General features: G+C 40.7%; 1 protein-coding gene across 1 annotated transcript in view; it reads left to right on the forward strand.

Annotated features, from left to right (window-relative positions):
• Window positions 1-23,478, forward strand: part of LOC124174231 — a 167,959-nt gene extending 144,481 nt beyond the window's left edge. Inside the window, exon 5 of the mRNA XM_046553324.1 lies at window positions 23,068-23,478. Within this exon, the coding sequence (XP_046409280.1) occupies window positions 23,068-23,108 (41 nt within the window). The 3' untranslated portion in view covers window positions 23,109-23,478. The remainder of the gene's footprint in view (window positions 1-23,067) is intronic.
• The last annotated feature ends 1,531 nt before the right edge of the window (window positions 23,479-25,009 follow it).

The raw sequence follows: 25,009 nt of genomic DNA on the forward strand, positions 1-25,009 counted from the left end.
TTTATTGTAGGGCGAGGTTGAAACGTCGTGGAATTTCAATGTTTTATATTGCTGGGTGAGAGTGGGTGGTTGCTTTGAGGCAGCAAGTTCATTCCGACGAGTGTTTAATGAGAAAAATATTTTAACTACTTCCTTTTCTCGAGGCACAAGCACTCCTAGACCAAAACCCCTGTTCCCACCCTGGTTTCATGATGTGCAACTGAGCTTTATCTTCTCCCTTAACGCTAAGTGTTTATGTGTGTTTCATTTCTCTTCTTAAGAGAATGAATGGAGGCAAAAGAATGAAATTTCCTTTCTGTTGGTTGTATTTTCCCAGAAAATGGTCTAATTTAATTCCCATTGTGTTGTAATGTATTCTATATTGTCCACAGCATTTTCTAGATATTTCCAATTGATATTTCTAAACCTTGTCATTATTTTGTGCTGTAGTTTCTTGGTATTTTTTATTTGGACCCTAGATTTTAGGGATTCCTTATGTAAAAATCTCTGTTCCATGTAAGTATGAAAAGAAGTTTGGCCCTTTTTTCACGTATTCAATCTTTGATCATTTTGTTCAAGGATACTTGGCAGTTCATTTGCTTATAAGCAAAGGGATTTTGGATAAAATTCAGCAAATCAGATGTAAAAAAAATTATTCTTATTTCTTAATGTATTCATTCAGATGAAAATAGTTAGCACCAGTGATGCTTGAGGAATTGTTTCATCTTTTTAAACAATTTAATACTTGTCTCGAAGCTGATCAAGTCTTCTCGGGAAATCAGCCGGGTCAGGATTAACATGCTGCCAACGTTTCAACGGCCTTGTCTACCATCGACATCAGGGCGAATGATTCTGATGGCGAATGATTCATTCGCCCTGATGACGATGACAGAGAGGGCCGTCGAAACGTTGGCAGAAATGTCCATCCTGACGCGGCTGTTTTCCCGAGAAGACTTCATTAGCAATATTCGCCGGGAAAGCACCAAATCCTTCATCTTGTCTCGAAGGATGGGCCAAACTGTTTCGTTTCTGTATCAGTATAAACAAGTATATTAGTAATGACCCGGCCTTGTATTAGGCGCGTGGTTGAAGTCTGGATATGGAGTGGCTGCTGTCGCCCGACGGCCTGAACCCGTAGATCCGAACTTGTGTCCAAATGCTGATGCTTATCCACAAGCTCGATTCTATGGGTCTGGGTAGCCGGGGCGGTGACGTCGTGGGCTAGCCGGCGGAGAAGAAGAGGAACCGTGATCAGACTGCCTGGATGGAAATACAGCCTCGAGGATGACGGATAATGGCACCCAATATGCCCGATAAAAAAAAGGAGTGGGCGCGTCTAAAGAAGAGAGTCGTGTTTTCGGCGTGAGGTAGTAGGTTGTATAGTTGCGAACTACATCATAACGGGAGAACTGTACAACTTGCTAACTTTCCCCGAATCACGCTGGAACTTCTCGCTGTCTTGCATGGGGCCTAATAACCGCACCACGCATATTAAAAAGGAGGATCCTCAAGATATGTCCTCTTAAATTTGTTGTCACTCGCCGCGTAATTAAAATGGGTTTGCAAAAGTCGCCGCTAGCGTCGCTATCGGACAAAGTGATCCGAGTTTCACGGGAAGTAAGGTGAAATTTTACTTTTTATTTACTAGAAATCACAAGAAATTTATACTCTTGATGATTGTGATCCATGAAATTTGTAATTTTTCAATGCTATTCTTGGCAATTACAAACATTTTACAATAAAATACTGGGAAAAAAATGTGGATCGCATTGCACTCATCACCGCGCCGCGGACATTTTTTAAAATTGATTTTAATGCGATCGAAGTGGCAACAGAAATCAACCTTCAATGGGATAGAATCGGGTCCTCATAATGGAGTCCCCTTGATTTATTATTTTTGAATTATATAGTTTTGGGTTTATATATTGAGTGGAAGTAATAGTGACAATATGATATATACTATTTACTTTATGTTGAATTTAATGTATACATTGAAGGTATTAGGAAATTATTATTATTTCGTACTGTTTTCTAATTTGTAACAGCAAGTGAAATTTATGTTTATGTAAAGTTTGTAATACCCTGAGGAGGCATTCATTAATTACGTGAGGCGTTTAGGAGGAATGGGGGTCTAGCCGATTCTCACCCTTTCTCGCTTGGGGGAGAGGGGTGGGACCTGGCTAGTATCACGAATTTTTTTTCCGCAAGAAACTGTAAAATTGCGAGAAAACTGGGTTGAATTGAGAAAAACATGTTTCCCCATTAAAAAATAAGTGAATTCGACACAATAAAATTCTACAAATTGTTTTCTTTTAAATAATGCGACGATGCAACACAATGAAGTTTAGATCAATATATTAACCCTGAAAACACGCAACTTTGATAGGGCACTATGAACAATCTCAGGTGTGATGAGAGGGAGGGGGTCGAGCCAAATCTCACGACATCTCACTAAGGAGGAAGAGGGGGTCCAAAATCACCTCACGTAATTAATGGACGCCCCCTATTTACATACATATATATATATATATATGCTGACCCGGCAAACCTTGTTTTGCATTATATATTATTTCTGGTAAATATTTTAGTGGTAAAAAAATAACTAACTTATTGTAAGTGTGTGGGGATGTGGTGTGTGACTTAAAGAGGAAGATGCTGTGAACGATTTTAACCTATAAAAAACAGTAAACATTCATTTTTTATTTCATTGTGCTTTTATTTTATTTTATATTTATAGAATAGGATGTCTATTTGTCAACCAAAGTTAGTTCGTAGGTGCATCTCATGCTCCCAAATCACGTAGTGCTACTTTTGGCATTGTCCGACGCACCCTTTGCGTCCTTATTTCATTACCATTAGTTACGTCACGTCATGCAACTTCTGTGGTTGTTAATCATGCTGGGTAGACAAACCCCTTCTCACGGACTGGTAGAACATAACTAAAAGGATTCTACTCTCACCTATTAATACTCTTGGTGCAAAACTTTTTCTGGGTTATGCGTAAGTTCATCCCGTGCGCGATATACAGAAATCATTGTTTCCATTTTTTGCAGTTATATATGTATACCATCATGAAACCTGGTATGTTCTTTTACCTAAAAATCCTGCCACGTGACCCTCAGTTCCCAGTTCCAAGTTTCCCACTTCTCTGGGGACTATACAAGTTTCCCACTTCTCTTGACGGCCTCGGTGGCGGAGGGGTATAGTCCTCGCCAGCCAAACCGAAGGTCGCGGGTTCGAGTCCCGCCTGGGTAAGTTACCCTTTCCCAGGGCATGTATGTGTGTGATTGCTAGTGTTATCAACCCCGATGTAAAGGCCGAGTAGTGCTGTTTTCGGTGGTGTGTAAAATAAATAAATTAATTAATACTTTCCGAGCAACACCGGGTGGCCTTCTAGTAATCAATTTTTTCAAATGACATCTCTATCACAAATTATGACTATAAAAAATAATTATCTGCCTCTTAGTACAATGGAGTGTTCGATATGTTTAGTAAATCTATATTCAGCCAAAACAAAAAAACTGGATTGTTTACCCACGCTTGAACATGCCACCTATAATTGTCCGTATGAAGAACACGGTGTTCCTCAAAGTCACAAAAAGACATCGTTTTGCCTTGAGACTTTCATTGCGAATGCCAATGTAATGGGAAATTGAACCCGTTTGTGTTCAATTGGCACATTTGTCGGAATAATAGGGATTCCTGGTAGTAATTTCTGCTTTTTTGGAAGTTTATTTTCTAAGTTCCGTAAACACGTGTAAAACGAAATTCGATTGCATGAATAAGAATTTGCATTTATTTTTCTTTCAAATGGTATATGTCTCGACTTAATGTGGCCATTACCACTCATTTAAATACGCAAAAGAAAAAAGGTCTGCTGTCATTAAAAACGAACTGTACATGTATTTCTTATAGAAATGACTCAGGGCCCATTCCAGGGCCTCATTGGCCCTGGAAAAGAATGAAAAATAGTTTACAACATATTCTCAGTCCTACTGAACATACACACCAAATTTCAGAGGAATCGGTTCTGCCGTTTCGGAGGAGTTTGTCTACAAAAAAGCGTGACACGAGAATTTTATACATTAGATATATAAATAGGATGTCTGTTTGTCTGTCCGTTATGCAAGGCTGCATGGATTACGACCGAAATTAAGCATTGCATAAGTGAATCCATGCTCGCGGTCCCCGTAGTGAAGTTGCGTCTGCCGCGTCCTTTTCGTCGTTTTCTCATTACCGAACCCTGCAAGTGTGCTCAGCGCCACCTTACACCCATTCCCTACCCTCTTCTTACTCTCCCACCTTCCCCATTCACTCTGCCATGCCTTGAAATACCATTGAAATCATTTTGGCGCTAAATGTTTAACGTTAAGCAGATGCAGTCATTATATATCAAAATTAGACAATAGTTATTATTTTTTTAAATTTCTCTGAGACTTTGGGGGGGGGGGGGGGGCAGGGATCTGTCCCCGCTCCCATAGTTACGCCACTGCTGGGTACTATCCTTCTCGGCAATGACGGGTGGCCCTCTTCCCCCCCACCTCAGGCGGGGGGTCCGGGAAAATTTTGAAAAATGGCATACCTTGTAATACCATTAACATCATTTTGGCACTAAATGTTTAACTTTAAGCAGATGTAGTCATTATATATCAAAACTAAACAATAGATTTAATTTTTTCTCTCTGAGGCTTTGGAGGGGAGGGATCTGTCCCCGCTCCCATATTAAAACCACTGCTGGGTACTATCCTTCCCGGCAACGCCGGGTGTCCGCCTAGTTGTAATAATAATTATTGAGCCGGACGAAGCATCCAGACATGCCGGAAGGAAGTGCTCGGCGCTGTGTGGATGTGGGCGCAGGGGGAGGGGAGGTGCGGGGGAGGGAGGGGAGGGTTGCGGGGGTGTGGAGTTGTGCCGAGGCGGCGCGGCGGCGAGCACACAAGGGTGTGGTGGGGTCGATAGAGTGAGCGTACATCTCCCCACCTTGATCGCGCCGCCACTTGGGTAATGCCCCGTGTCTCAGCTCCACCCCTCTCCTTCCCCACCCTCCCACTACCACCTCTCCATTTCCGCGAGGCCCTTTGTCTTCTGCCGTCGTGACTTGCTTCGTAATTTCCGCTTTTTGTTCGCTCTCCTTATGATATTGTCTTCAAAATCTCTCTCCTCTATTTTTTTATATATTTTTCTTCCTTCCTCCTCCTACTCCTCCCTTCATTCCCCTTCCACGTCCCTTCAAGGGCGTAGACGGTTATTTTGAAGTCGGTGGCCCGTGACATAATGAATCCACTTCAGTTCGTGAGGGCTTCGTGGCTCTTCCTTTCAGTGCGGCCGGCACTCCTTCCTCTGTTGCCACCTAGGTGGACGTGCAACCTTTACAAAAGTTGTAGGGAAACCCGTAAGGGATCGCCTGGGAGGCGCTGCTCGATGGGGCTATATTAGCAAGTCGAGGGTTTGCTATCCAGTTTCATAGATCTATTATCTGGGAATTGATGTTGATAAATGCTTATTAATACTTAATTTTTATGTAGGAATTATGCTGACATAATGTGGCATCTCTATAAAATTACATGTATATGTTACTAAGTAAAATATATTTACTCATCATTACTCGACTGCTAGCGCTACTGGGAAGTCGAGGGTTTGTTATCCAGTTTCATAGGTCTATAAATTGGATGTTGATAACTGTTTATAAATACTTAATTTTTTGTAGGAATTATGATATAATTATGTTTATGATATAATGTCTGTAAAATTACGTGTATATGTAACCAGATATAAAATGTTGCCTGTGACTCTCAAATTATTTTGACCAGTCACATAATTCGCACTATTCATTCTGACTAAGTCGCTTTGATGGTTCAGATATTTTCTGCTGTGCCATCGACTGGTTGATATCCACTTCATAAGCTGTTACTATGGTGAATTCATATAAAATCTGTGAAAAATAATCCCCTTCCCATGGACTACAACCTTGACGTGGTGGAAGGGCTTGCGCGTTCCATCGACCCTGAGAGCTGTGCTGGCGAGAGCAATGCTGCTCTTGGTAGGGACACCCTTGCCAGGGAGATCGAAGGGTAGGAACCGGACGAAAGGTAGTCCTCTATGATCTTCACTAAAAGGCTTAAGGAATACTCAGAGCACCAAAAGGCATTGTAGTTTGGAATAAATTTTTTAAATTTGTTTTCTACAGTTATTTCCGCTTCTTCCATCATGCACCCCGCGTGTACGAAGTCTTAGTGTGCGTGGAAGATTGCATTTTGCTACAGCTCTACCTTCATGCTGCTAATTTTTTTTCGATGGTGAGATGATTTACATATCTGTTTCTCAGATTTTCACTTGGTTGTAATACGTTGTTATGTGAGAGAAAAAAAGGTTGGTATTTTGTCAGCTTCTCTTCTTACGCAAGGTATGGTCATTGCATTCTCACAGTAATGATTCACCCAATCCAAATACAAAACTAGTTTCCTTAATTCAGGAAGGAATGTATTGAATTTTTTCTCCCCTTCTAATATCGATTGTAAAGTTCCACTGGTTCAAATAGAGGAATTGACATTCTTCTAACCCAATGCCCTTGTTTTTGAAAATATGATTGTATCGGGTAAATGGATTTTTTGTTCGCGTCTTGTGAAATATGTTATGTGATGACATACCTCTCGTAAAATCGGAATTGGTTTTTTGGGATACCTACTGATTAATAATGTTCCTGAGTTATTAAAATATTTCATCAATAACCCTCCCATAATTTATCAACATCATTGATGGTAAATATTTATCCGATTTTGGGTCATGTGAGATTATCTTGGGACAAGAAATGGCATTTTCAATTTACTAATAAGCTTTATGGAATTTTTCCTGTAGCTATTTTTCTGTAGCATTAAGAGACAAAGTTCTGTCTTGGAGCTCCCTCCAATCCCGCGCAACTCTGTCAATCCTTTTAGTACGCTAAAAATTTGGAAAATGAATACGATTGTCTGCATGATACTGCAGTTAATCCCATGGAGTTCACTAGTTATTTCCAATTCCTAATTATTAGTTGCGGTGTTATCGTTCATTACCTTGATATTTGTGTCCTTACGATTTTAATTTTACGCTGAAATCGCTTCTGCAGTGCAGTGGTTTTCTTTTTCGCCCTGTCCCTCCTCTTTCTCAGGTTTCTAGTCATAAGACAGGTCTCATATTTTCTTTTTTATGGATTGTAACTGCGTGTCGTCGAATTGCAATGCTATAATATCCTTTCCAGCCTTAATGACACCCACCGTCTGTTTTAGTAATCGAGTGATCGGGCATACGTGAACCGTCCGGTGATGAGCGGTGAAAGGATCGATAACAGGAAGAGGTTTCGGTTGCGGAAAGGAAATGATAAAATCACCTATGGCGAAGGGATGCTTAGCCGACAAAATTCCACCCTCTGCGGTACGTTATCACAATCAAGATCCACTTCGGTTTCGTCTTCTTCCTCCTTCGGCCATTACCATGATACCGCCGAGAGTGACGAAATGGTGCGAGAGAGCGAGATTTATGACAGGGCAGGATGAAATCTGTTAGTAGAGCTGCGAGAGAGAGAGAGTGGGGGAGAGAAATTGGACCCGAATGCTGAGGGAATGGCGCAAAAAAATGTGGCCATCTCGCTCTTCCGTTGTCTCCTTCTTCCTCTATCTGGTGAAGCCCCCAAGTCTGAGTCGTCGTCTTCTCCTCCTATCCCGGCATTCCCCCTTTCCTCTGACCGATTAATCACTCTCGTCGTGGGAGGAGAGAGAGAGAGATGAGTGGCCTCTTTCACTTATCGCCACGGAGCGTCTTGGCGTCCCAGAGAATGCGGCGGCGGAGGCTCCACTGCGGGTCGTGAGAGGGAGGGTGCGAGTTGGGTGACACGGATATCAGTCTTCGAGTCTTCTTGTCTCCTTCCCGCGCTTACATCTGAAGTGTGCACATTAGTGTGAATGAGGAAAAGAAAGGGAGGCGTAATGGTCACACTCGTATTAGTACACTGGGGAGCTCGTGGTTTCCCATGCTTTTTGCGTCCGCGGCTGTCTCCGAGGAACGTCGCGACGCGTCGGGGTGCTTATCCGAGGACACTGGTTACGAAACGTAATCCCTTATTCTATGAAAACAATAGAAAGAATTTTCTCGTGGGACCATTTCATTTATGTTGGTCTACACATAAATTAATCATCAGTTGTTCGTTTGTGTCATATTTAAAGCTTTGTTCCTGAACTATTTAACTTCATATTATTAAAATAAGGCATTGCAATATTTCCACTGCGTTTTATTACTACACAACCATTATAATCACAAAACAGTGCAAAAGTTTGCTATAAAAAGAAATAATAAAAGGGAATATGAATTTTGAATAATGTTTCGTTATTTATTTAAAATGATATGCTCTGCCAGAGCTCATTTGCTGTTACGCTTGGAAGGAGGTAAAAAGTTTGACAGTACCATAGAAGCCAAGGGGTACAAGTGCAAATTTTATAAATGTGGATGTAAGTGAATTGGTGGGGGGTACAAAATATTGTTGTGGCATAGGGATATATGTGAATCATTGCATTTATATTTGCATATACTCATCAGTAATTCACTTCCCCTTTGACGCAACAATATTGTGTACCCCATCAACCATTATCTACCCTTTCTCCGAAAATATGAAAACTGCAGTCGTACCCCTGGGCTTCTAGGACTCTTAACTAATTGTTCCCATTTCGTGTTACGTTTCATCAGTGACTTTTCAAGTGCCATAAAGAGACATTTGAAATTTCACTGACTGTGTACCTTACTGATGTATTCCCCTAGGACCCGCAGTTTACTCTTTGTAGGAGGTTTAGATATTAGTTGACCATGCACAAGTGAAGGAGAGAGTTTTTATAATGTGCCCCAGCGCATGGAATGTTTTCATGGAATCAGACGTGGCCATGTGGCAACGTGTCTTTGCGGGGCATTGTACTCGGTGGGATCGGGTGGCGACGACCCCCAGGAAGGTGTGTGGGGTGGAGTGGGGAAACGGACGGAAAAAAACGGTCAAATTGGCCAATTTTCAACCAATTTTCAGGAGCTGTTGCAATTTTCTCGGCATCTTTATATTTGCTGGGGTAATTTGTGCTTCATGGCGGTAGAGAGGAACGCGAAGCTCGGGTAGTTTTCTAACGTTCACTCGATGAACGCAATTTCCAATGAAATGATTACTCTTCAGTCAATCTTAGACGGTTCGTGTTCGGGAATATCTTCGGAAAAGGTTCGATATTCCCTTTTGAAACGAGCTTAAGTTCAGTTTTGACTGTTTTCGGTTCTGTTTGGAATTAATATTTGGTATCGTGTTTTACCTTCTCACGAGATTAAGGTGAAGTTTTTTCAAAAATTGTAATAAATGATTTAATGATGTTACAGATAATGGAACATTGAAAATTGACTTGGTTGTAGATGACCCACTTTTTCTGCAGTTTGATAAATGTTTAAGTGTATTGTGTCATTTATTCTACTAATTTTCCCGTTTGCTTCCTCTCCGTTGAGTATTTTAGTTAACGTGTGAATTTGTTTTTTTGTATCTATCTTAATAACGAATGGATGACAATTCTAATGGAATTTTTATAATTATATGCATTTTCGTCCAAGTTGAATTCTCCTATTTATTAAAGTAGATGTAAAAACACTTCTTCACACATCGATCGATACCCTTAAAAGTATATACGCTAGGAAATAATGTAAAATTTTCAATATCATCGTATTTGAACAATAACATTATGTAGCTCGGAGTTAGGAGCATAACTATTGTGATATTTTAGATCCCTATCTCAATATAAACTTTATAGCAGTAAGTTACACGTCTATAAAGACCTGGGTAATAAAAATTGGCATTAAAAACCCATGTTGGTCGAAAGAATACAATTTATTCCTCCGGTACTGAATTCCACGGGGAATGTAGAACCGATGATAAATTATTGGAATGAGTGCCCGGGTGTAAAATCAATTTAAATTCATGCTAAATATTTTGACAATGTAAGTCCATCGTTTTTACGAATTTTTCAGGTTCGATTATGATTGTGGTTTATAGACTGTTTCACCGTGTCGCTTTTTTATTTGCATATGCCAATGAATTCTCATTGCTTTTAGAATGGTAAATCAGACGCAGATGTTTCTTTTTGTTCAATACCAATAAAAGGATTGTTTACCGGGGAATTTGTGGGGTATCTCCCCCATTACATCTGTTCTCATCTATTCCGTGGTATCATTCGTATTCTGCACGTTTTAAGATCGCCAAAAATGGACGAAATAATATCCGCTAATCCGTGCGGCAGTATTCTGCAAGTGACCGGTTTGTTCCGAGCGTCTATAGGGGCTGTGAGTGGGATTGTCCTGATAAATGCAATGCATGATAGTTGTACGGCATTGTTGTGTCAGAGATTGTTCTACTGATTAAAACTTCACTGAAACTTGAAAGTGAAATTCAATGTAGGTGTTGTCAGTCATGTTTATGATATGCCTTGAGCAATAAACTTCTATTTCATAATAAATCAAGATTATTTTGCCAGTAGGTATCAGACACGTAAAAATACATAGCTGCTAATGATCCGATATACGATCTATTGCTCTTGGTATGGGAGCATTATGTAAAGTTTGGACGCTCGTGGTAAGAAAAGTTGGGTTAGGAGTAATGTGCGGAATACGGACAGTCACGGTCAAGACATCTTTGGGCACGGTGCGGAAGGAGGACGTACTTATCTACCAAGGCAGGTAAAACAGGTACGGAGGAGCCGTATTTCGTAGCTCATTTCTCCTTTCTATGGACTTATGCCTCGTTCACATTACGATCGTCCGAGCGATCGTCCTAACGATAGTTGTCCGAACTAGCCGTGTGAATGCATGTCCTGACAATAGTTGACGTAGTTCCGAACGTTGCCACTTTACGATGGTTAGGCGCTGGGAGACCGGAAACGGAAGCGCCAAGAGGAAGACGAAAAGCTCGTGAAGCACTATTTTTTTTCATGAATTTGTCCTAGGAAGGAAGAATATGGGCGGAAGAAAAATTATTCGGCAAACACACGTTGAGCACAGTAATATCGTGTCCCTGCATACCTCAACAGCTTTGCTTACCGTCAATTTCCCGTTCACTTTATATGTCAGCACTAGAGAGGAGCACAGGTGTTAACCTTCGTTGTGTTAATGCACGATAGTTCCGACAATCGCTGGAACAATCGTAATGTGAATGAGGCATTAGATGGGTTAGAAAAGCGCCCTTCAAATTTACAAATTCCGTCCTTATCCGCACCTTTTTCAACCTCACGCACGTGTCACCATCATTCCCAAAACGTTTGCCTATCCGTTACCGCTTCCGAATCTAAAAAAAAAAGAAATGCCCGTTCGAATGCACGCGCTCTCCGTTTTTCTTATTAATAAGGCCCATTGCTTGGACGAATTTTTTAAGGGATGGGAGGAGGAGGTCGCATCTCGTTGTAGCGTCAAGTGAGAGAGAGAGAGGGGGGGTGGGGGTAGGTTGCTCTGCTCAAAGGGCGAAAGGCGGTTTAAGGTCCGCTTCAAGTGGGCGAGCATTGTTCGAGGCGAGTGTTTGTGGCTCGCATCGTGGGCCGCGGGGCATGTACCTCGCGCACCTCTTCACCCCCCCCCCCCCTCCGACGACTGTTTCTTCCGTTCTCCCCATGTCTCCCTCTTTCTCTCGCCTCTCCCTCCGTTCTCCATCCGCGAAGCGCTTGCTTTGCAGCTCCCCTTTCGTCCGGTACCTCTCTCTCCAGCTACCATTCATCTCATTCGCCCGTCCAAGCGGCCTGCTTCACCTCCACGCTCCTCTTTCATTCATTTCTAAGGTTTCTTGGTTGGAAAACGTGTACTTATATAACTTATTTTTTTACATGAAGCGACTCGGGTTTTGATGAATTATCATCATCGTTATTATATGTAATATTTTATAAATTATTATGTATTTATCTTATTATTGTAACCTAGTTACCTCACAGACGAAGAGAATATTAGTTTTTGATTAATGGTCGATGATCCATCAAAAATCCTTTTCATCTCATACTCTATTATGTACTCTATTTAAAATCTCTACTACTATTTATGTACTCTATCAAATCTATATAATGCCTTGCCAGCCACCTACAGAGGTGTTTGGCAGGGGTTCATCGTCACCCAGGATTTAAATGTACTTCCTCTAACATGCACGCTACATATGGTGCATACGCTTTTAGATTACTCTATGTCTTACTTAAGAAGGTAATCCGCATATGAAGATAGAACATGTAAAACATTAGAATTATAATTACTTTCACCATGCTTGCCTGTATGCCTCTCTTTCATTCCCTTTCCTCTTTCTCCATTCATCATCTTGTCTCTCTCCCTTCTGCCTCTTATCTACTTTTTTCCATCTCCTAATACTTACTTTATATTATATCTCCACCATGCACGATGACCCTTTTCGTCTCACAAATCTCCACTATTATTCATATACTCTCTCACATCTACATATTACCTCTCTCGTGCATCTACTCTTCATCCATACTTAATCTCCTCTCTTCCTTTCACCATATGCGCCGATGTGCCTCACTCTAGCCTCCCTTTTCTTACCTCTTCCTCCATTTATCTCTATCCAGGGCAGGTTCTAGACATTTTTCCTAGAGTAAGCGAACAAAATTCCGCTCCCCTTCTTCCTCAAAAATAATCTGAAAGGTGGTAGGGTTTCTCTCTGGATTAATTTTAAAATAAATTCAAATACTCTAGAAATAAGGGTCGAGACTTGAATATGGTCGTGAATTTAAGACGTGCGTGCTCTTTTATATTGCATGTGACATTGTTAGAGCTTATAAACCAGCGTTTAGGTTCCTCATATTGCTTGGCCCCCTACGCGACCACGTAGTTTGCTTACCGCGTAAACCGGCCCTGTCTCTATCCCCTCTGCATCTTATCTACCCTCTTTTTATCTACTACTACTCTCCATACACAAATCATTCTCTATCATCCTTTCACCATATTATTTCACCGGTCTCTTGCCCTTCCTACCCATTCCTCTTTTCCTTTCCTTACCTCTTTCACCATTCGTCTTCCTATCTCCATCCCTTCTGCTCCTTATCTACCCTCTTTTCATATCCTGCTACTCTCCATTACAATCCATCCCTTATCTTTCTTTCACCACATTCGCCCAGTGTCCCCCTCACAACATTATTTCCTCTTCCTCCCTTCATTCTCTTCTCCTTCCTCCTATCCTTCTCTCCCTCTTTCCTCTCTTCCCATTCCACCTCGACCCACTCCCACCGCCCACGGACCTGCAACCTTCCGTTGTCGACCAGAACTTTTTTATTCGTTTCCTCCCCCCCCTTTCCCTCGACCATTCAAAACAGCGCCACGCCCGTCCGAGGTGGTCGGCTAGGGACGGAAGCTCTCATCCCTTGGTGCCGTGTTATTTTTTCCAATAGGATGGGGAGAGTCGGTGGAGAAAAAAATGAAAGAATCCTGTTCGAATTGTCCGTTGTCGCTGGCCAATTTTGTGCTTTAACGTTGGCGCGCCGTCCAATAACGATCCCCTGGTTTGGAGTTCTTCCGGGGACTCATGAAATTGCTCCTTTTGTGCTGGAAGCGTGTTTAAAGTTCGTTTTTCAATTCCCGCGGTCCGCATAATTTCAAGTACTCGCCTATAATTCTTTGAATGGGGAAGTGGCATATAGAGTGACCCATCGTGGGTCGCTGGAGACTGAGTAAATGCCATCCTCTCCTCTTTAAGGTAAGGGTTGAGGTTAATGGTATTAGGAAATGCTTCAAAATTTAGTGACGTGTAAACAACACGTTTCGGCTTTTTGGAGTATTTTTTTAATGCCATTTGTATTCAAGGCGGTAAAGCCCAGATCCTCATATTTGGTTGAAATTATAAATTTCTTTAGCTCTTCAACATTAAAATTTCTGCAATGAGGCTCCTTTAGGATTCCACTTACCAGAATTTGGCATGGTGTAACAATTCTTTTGGTATTAATAATACCCAGAAATACTTGGCAGTCACGACAAAAAAATGTAAGCGTGTGTTATTATTTTGTCTTAGTGTGATGGTTGTTTATAAAAGAGGAATGCCTTTGATATTGACCTGCAAAAACGTCTGTTATCAATTTGTTTACCTTATATCATAGTCACCCTTTTAGTGGATATCAATTTTTATCAGTCATTTGAAGCCCTCTTCGTTAATGCCTTATCGTGTAAGGCTGAACTGTACCCGAAGTTTGGGCCAAAGAAACAATAAAAAGGGAATTCCAGTGCAGTGGCGTGCCTATAATTCAACCAGTCTTGAATAACTTGTGCGGCACCTGCTTTACCCAACCCTCATCGTATCCATTCGTTATTTGTTGTCTTGTTTAAACTCATGCTTTTAGCGTTCCAGCCACATCTTCCATTCCTTGTTATGGGGGAGCATGACTTCTGTATTGGAGTAGTCGAAACAGGGTCGTGGCTTTTGGTGCCTGATTGACATAGCAATCTCCCTGGGGGACCCTCATGCTCTGAGTGGACTGGAAGAGGTAGTGCTTTGACGAAGGGGAAGAGCGTCATTAGTCAATTGCTTTAAGTGCATGTTTTTCTATCTGTGGTGTAAGAATTAGCTCTGTATTCTAAAAAGGATCATCTATAGAGTCGTGGTCATTAGGTACCACTTCGGAATTTAATCGACGGGTGACAACTCTGGCCTGATACTCATTGCAGGAATTTACTGCGTGATAGTACCAGCGAATGAGTATAGTGATGGAAAAATCTACCTCTTTAAAATCTTAAATCACTTATTTTAAGTGAAAGATCGAGGAAATAGAGAGGGAGCCTTGATCTTCGATAATTTCCGTCGATTTATTCGATTAATCGATCTTTTGGTTCACTTCTCGTTTTTGTTGATTGGTAGGGCTTTTCATTTCAATAAAAATTCGATTGCTGGAAAAATCGATTTGACCGAAATTTTTCCATAGCTAAATTAGTAGTTTTTGAACATCGCTGCGCAAAACACCGCGCTCGTAATTTAAGTTTTGCTTCGTGTCAAAGATGAGCTAAGAGTCAACAATGAAACAATAGAACTTGATTAGTATGGAGGGTCATTGTAAGCTATCCCCATTTGTGTCGCTACCATAATTTCACTTTTGTTGGGCCACGAGTGCTGCCTTTTTTTGTGGCGTCATGGTTATGCTAATGTCCGGGAACCTTTTTCAGCGTTGAATGAGTGGCGGTGCCGCTATTTCGGGCTGCCTGTGGGGTAACGGCGGTAGCAGCAGGTGATGTGGCGTGGCATACTTACTCTCTTCCTCTCGTAGTTGTGCTTCGGCTTGTGTGTTCCCTTTCACCGCGCGATCCCTTTACTATTCCGTATTCTCCCGGTTGCTGCGATTGCGTCAGCCGTGGGATCTCCTCCTTGCCGCCTCTCCTCTCCTCTGCCTCTGCCCCCTCCCCGGTAGGATGAGCTCCCCGCCCACGGCAAATCCCTTTGGCTGCAGCCTTTTCGCCTCCTCTCCAGTGCTCGCTGGCCCGGCTGCTTTTGTAGGAACCGCGCCGTGAGGAATGAAGATTTCCCGCTCGCTCTCTCGACCCACCTTTGATCTCGTTGTTTACTCATTTTATCATTATTCCCCCCGTGGTCAACATTCCGATGTAATCCAGCTCTCCTCGTTATTCCCAGAGAGTGAACATAGAGCTATCGGAGCGAGTGTAGTAGGAGGAACGGTTATGGTATGAAAGGATGAGGGCAGACGTTATTAGCAGCATTGTTTCGTGAGAGTTAACGTTTTGGCATGGAGTAAATTATTCAAATGTATTCCATGCATGCAGATGGGGCGAGAGTGCTAAAGTTAAAGATAATTCATGGCTTAATGATACGTAAAGAATATATTTCTTTTCGCTTATCATTAGTGATTGTGAGTCATATATCTATGCTCTAATCTCCCGATGAGTTTTCCTTTCTTATTCCTTATGAATATTTTGTAATTCCTCTTTCTTTCGATTTCCAAAGACTTTTTGTGTTCGTGCTTGCGAGCTAAATTAAATCAAAATCTATGAATAGACACTACACTGTGAGCATATTCATATCCAGAATTAGGAACTTAGCATGTGCATTATACTGTGGTGAAATATTGTACAAAGAACTTGGCTTTAAACATAATTTTTAAAATGATGCTTGAACCAGTGTTTCACGAGCCTCAAACCGACTTTAAACAGTAAACCCTCGACTTTAAACAGTAAAATCTTCCAACGACTTATCGACTATTCGGATAAGCCTTAAAAAAAAGATTGTAACCACATCCGAACTTCGATTTATCATCCATGATGTAAAAAACGTGTTTTACAAGCTCTTGCTTCATCGGTAATTTCTGCAACAGATGATTTTAAATCAAAGATTATAAAAAAAATAATTCAACGTATACTCAGTTATTATTTAGTTTCAATTCAAATATGTATATTCAGATGCTCATTTATAAATGAAATAATCATGTGCCACAGTGGTCAATTAAATAATACGTTCAGAATGGTGCTATTGGATGAGGTTACTCCTTTTTTTGGTCTACACTGCTATACTATGAAATCAATTGCCATATATGTTCATGAATTATATTGCAAATGTGAAGACCATACCATAGGTGACGGCATGGGTACTTCAGTGCATGACTTGAAAGGCTTTTGGGAAAATGATACCTGAAACCATTCACGAAATTCATCTCTTTATCCGGTCTCCAGGGAACAGAGCTCGTCTGCAAGGAAATAAGCGCGAGAGCCCCCTTCGTTATATTCCGCAAAAGGCGCGTGTATGGGTCTCATTGAATAACCCACTTGAGGGGCACGAAGAGGTAATTAAAGCAAGGCGCGAAATAATCTCCCACTCCTCCGTCTTCACGGCGACAGATCCCTTTGAAGACACGTCGGCGATTGCACGGGCGTAGACGTGGGGGTTTCGAGGGGGCGTAGCACGTCTGGTGCCCACTAGGCTGCCGAGTGAGCACCAAGGATTTTCGGGTGTGTGTGTGTTAAGGGGGATAGGATCAGGGGCGGGGAGGGGTGTTGGCGGGGGGGGGGGGGGAAGCGGGGGCAGGAGGAGGAGGCGGCGGCGGCGGCGGCGTTGTGTGGCCCCTGAGCAGGCGTGACCCCGTCCTGAGGGCGGCGGCCCGTATTGATTCTGTGGCCGAAAGTCTGGGGGTCTGTCCGTTTCGGAACCGCCTCTAGGGCCCTCCTCTCTTCCCGCGCTCTTCCCCAAAAAGCCGCAGCCGTACCTCGCGTACTCACTCCTCTTGCAGCTTCTTACTCCCATTCTGTTGTCCTCGTGCTGCTCTTCCTCCTCCTACAACGGCCCATTTCCTCTCCACCCACCCCCTCTACCTCCCTCATCCACCCAACCCCTCGCCCTGCGAAACTTGGCGGCGGAGGGATCTTTGCCGTGTTGGGGGTGGAAGAGAGTCTTTCGGAGATGTCAAAAGGAAGTGGTTGAGTGAAGTGGGAGAGAATTAAAGAAAATCAGAAAAACCAAGCGTGATGGAGTGAAATCTTCCCATATTGAAACACAATTATCGATCGTGGAAAAGTGTTTGTTTCAATGAGGAGAATTAAAGCCCAGTTTCACTGCAACTTAAATTCATTCATTATGAATCTCACCAATGAATTATATATTCCTTCGATCAGAACATAAGCCGCGAATCAATTGTAAAATCGATTTTACAGGACCTTTTACAGGATAGTTTTTATACCGATTGTCAATGCGGTCTTCTTTGCGACTGGTTAATTTTGATACAAATTTCATCTTTCCTCAAGTAAAGACTTATGCCAAAGTGAATCGTGCCATTTAAAGTTATTGTGAACCGAAAGGCATTATTGTATTTGACGCCTTTTCTTAACTTGCTTCGTCTATTTATCTGTTTGATCAATCGAATGTTGTAATTCATTTTTGACCCACATTCCCTTTGTCGGATCGGCTTGAAATTTTGCTGGTCTCGTTAACGACGGCGTTAAGTTCTCGCCTGCCAAACAACAGGTCGCAGGTTCGAGTCACGTCTTAATTGTTGGTCCCTATCCAGGGCATGTTTCTTCATACACGTGTAGTTGTTAAATTTGTTGAACACCCCGATGTAAAATAGCCAATATGTGTTGTATTTGGTGGAATGGGAATTAATTAAATTAAATTAATTAACTCGATGCTTTCAGGCTTTCCTTTGTGAAAATTCATAGTTAACATTAAAAAGGTATGATACTTTTTTCAAAGAATTTAGTTAGTCGACTGGTTTCGTCGCAAATCAGGTATAGAGTTTGTTTTTTTGTTGTTACTTTGGGTTTTTGTCCCAGAAATTCTCCACCTTGAGTAAAAGGGAAGAAGGATGGACTGCTTGGAGGAGTTATAGATAATAAAGCACATTAGGAATGGGATTTTAGCCAATGAGAATATTTTGGTCAACCATTGAACCATGGAAATTCCCCTGAAGTTGAGTGACGCTCCACCCCCAACTTAACCACCGGTCCCAGAACTTCCTAACTTCCTTAAGCACCCTTTACCCTACCCACTCCGCAACCCTCCCCTACCAACGCGTAATAACAATCAAATAAACAGCAAAATAACAAATTCTGTACCTGAAGATGTCGCCTTTTCGACGAAACCGGTCGACTTGAATAAATTCTGTGAAAAAAGTACCATGCTTTTTTAATTCTTAATTATAAAATAATAAACCTAATCAGAATCAACACTTTATGCTCCGTTTGATGAGTAGCTTATTTTTTCACGTTGAATTGTTGAGGCCTTAAACTTGTTGAATTCCATTTTAAGTTAGGAAAAATATCAACTTTGGTTTCTACAGCTTAAATTATAATCGTCGACTAGTTTTTATATACTATCATTTTCAGTAGCAATACGCTATATCATTTTCAAGACTAGTCGAAGATATACAACATATAGATATACTGACTATATAGCCTGAGACTAGTCTTCAAAATGATAAAGGGTATTGAAACTGGTCGACGATAAAATTTAAGTTGTATGAAGGAAATTTGTTAATTTTTCTAATTTATTTTTTATTCTTTAGTGAATTTTATACTGCTTTTGGAAGAAGCGTGTTTTTTCATTTTCAATTTTTTTTCCTTCTCCATAGGTTCGCCAAGTTGAGTCAAGTTAAGTTGTTGTGAACAAGGCCCGAGTGGATGGGACCAAGTCCTCTTGTCCCTTAGGCGTCACAGTGCTCTCCATGTCTCTCCCCTTTTCCCTACGTCCCTCACCGCAGTATCCGAAAGAGAGACATTGTTTTATCAAAGGCATGTCTTCGCGGGTATCATCCTCCCCCCTCTCTCACTCTCTTTCCATTTTTTTATCCTCTCTCTCTCTCTCTATACGTTTCTCTCTTTCGTTCAATCCGCACACCCTCCCCTTACCCCTCACAATCCCCCTCTATCGCTCTGCTGCTTTCCATCTCTCGCCCTCGGGGTTGATTTCTTTCGCATGGTTAGTAGAACCTTTTGAAGTCGAGTCGAGTGAGGTAGTCCCGTTTCCCCCCTCCCTTTTATATATCTCTTTCATTTTTTTGTTTTTCAGCGGGTTCTCTCTTTTTTTTCATTCCGAGCGTCGATTCGAATCTGCTCTTGTCGGAGGCGAATTTTTGCGACAATAATTTGGGATGATTTCTCCATGAAATTCTTTTTCGGGGAACCAACGTTGGACCACGATGTGAAACGCGTGCTTTGTGTAGACGTGGTTGTCGCGGTGTGGTCGGAAAAGTATTTTTTTGCATGGATTTGTTTTTATCTACGTTATTAGAATGTTTGTGTTTACATGTGTTTGAAATTTGGTCCAGTATGAAGTTATTGATGGTGTAGGTTAATCAAGGGTTATTTTTTTTTGTGGGTTTCAATATCATTGAATTAAATTTTTGTTTGCTTTTTCTCGAATTTGAAGGACCATTTGGCTTTGAGATTTTGGCTTTTCATTTTTGTATGAAATCTTTATTATTTTAATGAAATACTATATTTTGCTTTATATCAATCAATAATCTGTGAAAATTTGAGCACTGTTTTATTTTTACTTGAGGTTATCTTCTTCAGTCACTAATGGGTACAGCTATTGAACAAAGAGTTGGAATCTTGGGCCATATGTCGGAACAGTATCACTCAAACGTGTAATTTTTTTAAAACTCACAGTTCATGCGTATGTCTCTAACCTATTGGAAGTATTTTATCGGTTGTAAATAATCATCATTGATATTATATTTTCTCGTAAATCTTTCTTCGCCTTCTTTATCCACATGGTTTGATTTAAAATAGTCTCTTCTATAGTAGTGTGTGCAGAATCATGGATGGGTGAAATCCATCAAACTTTCTTAATTGTGTTTTGTCACTTTATTTTTGACGTGGGTTAGAATGCGTATCATTAAAGCAGATGATATGTTTGCATTAATGCGGGCTGATTTTGCATTTTATCTGTAAAGAAAAGCGGTATCCTCCAATGGCATTAGTCAACACTGGACTGAAAGATACATAAATATCCTTTGCATAATGCATCTCATACTTGAAATAAAGTGGAAGCATATATTTTCATTACAATGATGTAATTCTTAGGACTAAATTCTGCATTTTTGGGTCAGGAACACCCCATACTCCGTATGAGACGCATTGTATTAGAATTAATAATATTTAATGTAACACTTATTTTCCCATATGTAGCACTATGAAAACTATCAATAAGTAGTGTTTCTCATGTGAAGTTTTATTTTTTGAACAATGACAATTCCATGTTTCCATGCTTGGATATTCCCTCAACTCCTACAATCGGCAAAATTCCAATCCTTCATATCGGGTAATTATGTGGATCAACCTTATTTTGAAATTCATTAATGGATGCAATACCGGTGTTCAGTGTAGAGTTGCACACTATGCACTCATCTTAAAACTCATACATATTGTCCCATTCTTTCTTGAGCTTTTCTGCTTGTCTTTCTGCACTCGCTATGTAGGCAATTAAGAAGGACATTGGTGGATGTCTTTCGCGTCGCGCACTCAGGATTTTATTTATTTTTTATTTTATTCATCCCTGTACCTCCGAAAACAGCTCTATTGACCTTTTACATCGGGTTTTCTAACAATCGAACGTTGCGAACATCCATGCCCAGGATAGGGGAAACATAGCCAGGCGGGATTAGAACCCGCGACCTCTTGTGCGGCAGGTAAGGACTTTTACATCGAGGTTTAGCATTCAAACGTACACGAACATTCATACCCTGGATAGGGGCAAGCAACCCAAGCGGGACTCAAACCCGTGACCTCTTGTGTGGCAGGCAATGATGGAAATAATTAATTTAAAGAAAATGTTTACACTCATAATATTAAAGGCCAGAAATAGTCCATAAAAATAATTTAATCCATATGAAAACCAGTCGCACGAGAAGTATAAAGTACTCTATTAGCCAATTTGTAAGAGAACTCTGAAACATTCTTGGATACAGCAACAACTGGACTGAGTTTTCTAGGATTTACTGGGTGTAATTGACGAAATTGGTTACGGCGATGTCCCGGTACCCATTCCATCCCTTCGATCCGAAAGGCTAGATCTCACACCCTCCATATCCTTGTCCCACCGCACAAACAAGTCCTATCCCACCCTTCATCGCCACAATCCACTTAAAACTATCCTTCCCGTTTTGTCCTGCTCCTCCCTCGGCCACATAACGCGCATTTGGGCTCACCCTGATGGCCCACCCTACCCTTCAATCTCCAGTTCGGCGTCATCCACCCGCGTCTCCTCTTCAAACGCGGCCCGACCACCCCTTCCCTCTGCGTCACCCCCAGGAACACTCGCGTGCCATTTCCACCCTCGCCACTAGTGTAATATTTCCTCCCTCTTGCTGTCGGTCGCTTCAATTTCTCCGGTGGACGCGCGAGCTTTATTCCTGAGCATTGGGGGAGCGTTGGTGTTGGAGAGGAAGCCGTATTATTTCGGATATCTCGCTAGAAGTTTATATCTCGAGTTGCGCGAAGCAGTAATTGGTCTCATAGAGCTCTCTCATGGAGTTGCTTTTCTTTTTTTTGTCTTCATTTCGGTTATTTTGTTAACTTCATTGGTCCGTTATTAATGGTCTTGAATTTCCCCTGGGTCTCTTGATAGCAGTGAAATATTACCAGCAAGTTATCGGGCACAGTTTTTGATACAATCGCTGAAATCGGACAGAAATTCATTTAAAAAAACCGATCGTTTTCTCTAGCTAAGGCAGAAAATTTTGATGTAACATCCTTGGATACGGCAAAATTTAGATTGCAAAAGAGATTTTTCGCTTGCTCGCTCGATTTTCGTGCTTACTTATTTGGTTCTGATGATGCTCGTGTGCACGGGATTTTGGTAAAATAAATTATGATATGATTGAAAGAATTTCTCGTTTAGGAACTGTCATTGTTGCTTGACATTTTACCCTTGTTGCCTTGACTGTAAGGACATGCCTATCATTATTTTCAATATATCATGCATTTATCATCAAGCTTGTTTATATCATGATGTTGAAATGTTTTAATAGCTATATTTTCAAGGAGTATGATTCCTTCCTGTGCAGGTAAACTTCGTAAGATCCAACAATTGACCCAAGCCGCATCTCATGGCAAATGTTTCGGTTAGCATTTTTCTTCCCAGTACTTGGCGCCTTTAGCCTGAATCTAATACTTTTCTGAAATATTGTTTACATTAATAGGCGAAAAATTTATTGATACTCACATTTAGGTCTTTGGTGTGTCCATGTATTTTTATCCCAAATTTTATCTTAGATGGGAAAGGGATTTTTATTGTTTCGAAGATTGATTGCATTAGCACAATTACATTTGGTACCATTTCATCTCCTTTACTCACTTATTCGGACTTATAAATATATTTTTTGTGACGGTTGTTTTCTGAGTGATTAGTTATGCACGTGTCACCTTTCCAGTTCTCAGGAGTAGTTGTGTTTTTAATTTTGTTGTGGTTGATCTTATGATAAATTATACCATATGGCTGCTATAATCGTTTGCATACCTGCTGCGATGCGGCAAGTCATATTATTCAGTGTGCTGTTGATTATATACGTGCTCGAATAGCCCTTATGTTTGAGTGAACCACGTGTCTAGTTTTAAATTTCTTCTATTCCCCTCCAGTATCGAGGCGCCGAATGGGATGGGTAACGACACCTGGCTAAGACTATCGGCCTTCAAATAGACAGCCATTGCCGCGAAAGAATTCAGCCGTCGCGTCGCTGCAACGCGGTGCGTCATGTAGCAGTATATTCTGGCAGTTCATCGGTTGTGGTGTTTACGCCGGACCCAGTGACTATCATCTCTTTCCTTCGCCGAAACAAACATACAGAGTGATAAGATTGCCGAAGGGAATGAATGTGCAATGAGAACTGAGTAGTGTCATTTTTTTCGGATTGTTTGAGAGTAAGGATATCCCGAGACATTTAGGAAGTGTGTGAATCGGGAAGTACGTGAAAAAATTTGTGGATTAGCTGTACACTCTTAATGTTCAGATGATGTTTTATTTTTTTAAATAAATTCAAATTATGGAAACATGGCTTGTAAAGTTCCTTTTGGTATGTCCCTCGTACATGACATTTCCTTCAGCTTTGTTTTACTCGTGTACTTTGGTTGCTCTTTCGAAGGCCGGTCTTCAGTTGTATTAATTAATATTAGAGAATGCTAGAAATAAATTTTACGAAGATGCACTTGTTTTTCTCTCATTTTTATCGTAAGGTGATCGTCACGATAGCTGCTTGTAAATTTTGAGCTAAATTCTTATTCAAGGTTCAGATTCAAAGTTTATATGATCGTAAACGCAGTGCTTCACTGTAATTTATGGACTAAGTGTGCAAAACATTTATTTTATCTCTCAGGTTATCATCTTTACCCACTAACTTCGTTGAAATTTACACTGTGAAACGATTCACATATTAATTATGCTTCGTTGAAATTTTGACTCTGAAACGATTCACTCATTAAATATACTTCTTATTGTTTCGTAGGAAAGAAAGTACTAGAAACATGTTGTTGAAACTGGATCTTTTTATCAGATTTATTTTTATCATTGGCCGGAAGTGAATTGATGTTTCAGTCATTTTTGGGAGCTTTCAAAATTTATTTCATTTTTGCAATGCTCCACGCAACGTTTGTTGGCGGATAGTCGGCCAGATGGTGAAATGGAACAAAAAATTGTTAATTTTAATAATTTCCTTCAATGGGTAATATTCAGAATAATGTGGAAATTCATCGGAAGAGACATACCTGGTGATCTTCGTTCGCTCTATCAAATTTTAACGGGAAGGATAGAAATGTACGCCATCGACGACTCGGCACCGTATATAATTCTCGGCTCCTTAAAGTAGAGCAATTTATAGCTAGTAGTTGCTTAGAGGTAATATTTCCGAAATTTTATGACAAGATAAGCGTCTCATAATCTTAAAAAATTGTCGTGGAAGAAGACAGGGATGTTTTTTCTAGCTGAATAGCCAGTGCATCTTGTATACATTAATTTATTTAAAAAAACAAAGTTTAGGTAGATGGTACTGCTAGTTTTAAGACAGTATGTAGTTAAATTTTAAATATTTTGAGCTAAGTAAGATCGTTCGTAGGTCTTCATATAATAAGCATATGCAATCGAGGTTATTCATAGAGTTTGACTCTTTCACCGTCTGAGGTAGTTTTGTTGGAGAGATGTGTATTGCAAAAAGTAAAAAATCCGATAGAACAGCATTTTTTCATTTCTTTTTAGCATTAGTCTGCGAGATGAAGACGTACCTTCAAAAAATTGAAAATTTGGCTATGTGAGAAAGGTAGGTGTCATTTTTTTACCTCATATACCTGCACTCTCATCTCCCTCGCGTGTTGATTGCTAAGCACATACGATCGGGTGAAGAGACTGATTAGTTTCTGGTAAAATGGGAGAAAAGTAAATACATTCACGTAATGCGTCATTTTATTACCGTGTTTTGTTAGTTATCAATTCACTATAAAATAAATTATGTAATTCGATGTAAAAGTGAATTATTATTGGTCATACTAGTTTCGTTATTTTATCTCTTCCAAATAGGTGGGATATTCTGGA

This window comes from Ischnura elegans, chromosome 2, assembly GCF_921293095.1.
Source record: "Ischnura elegans chromosome 2, ioIscEleg1.1, whole genome shotgun sequence".
Classification (NCBI taxonomy): Eukaryota; Metazoa; Arthropoda; class Insecta; order Odonata; family Coenagrionidae; genus Ischnura; species Ischnura elegans.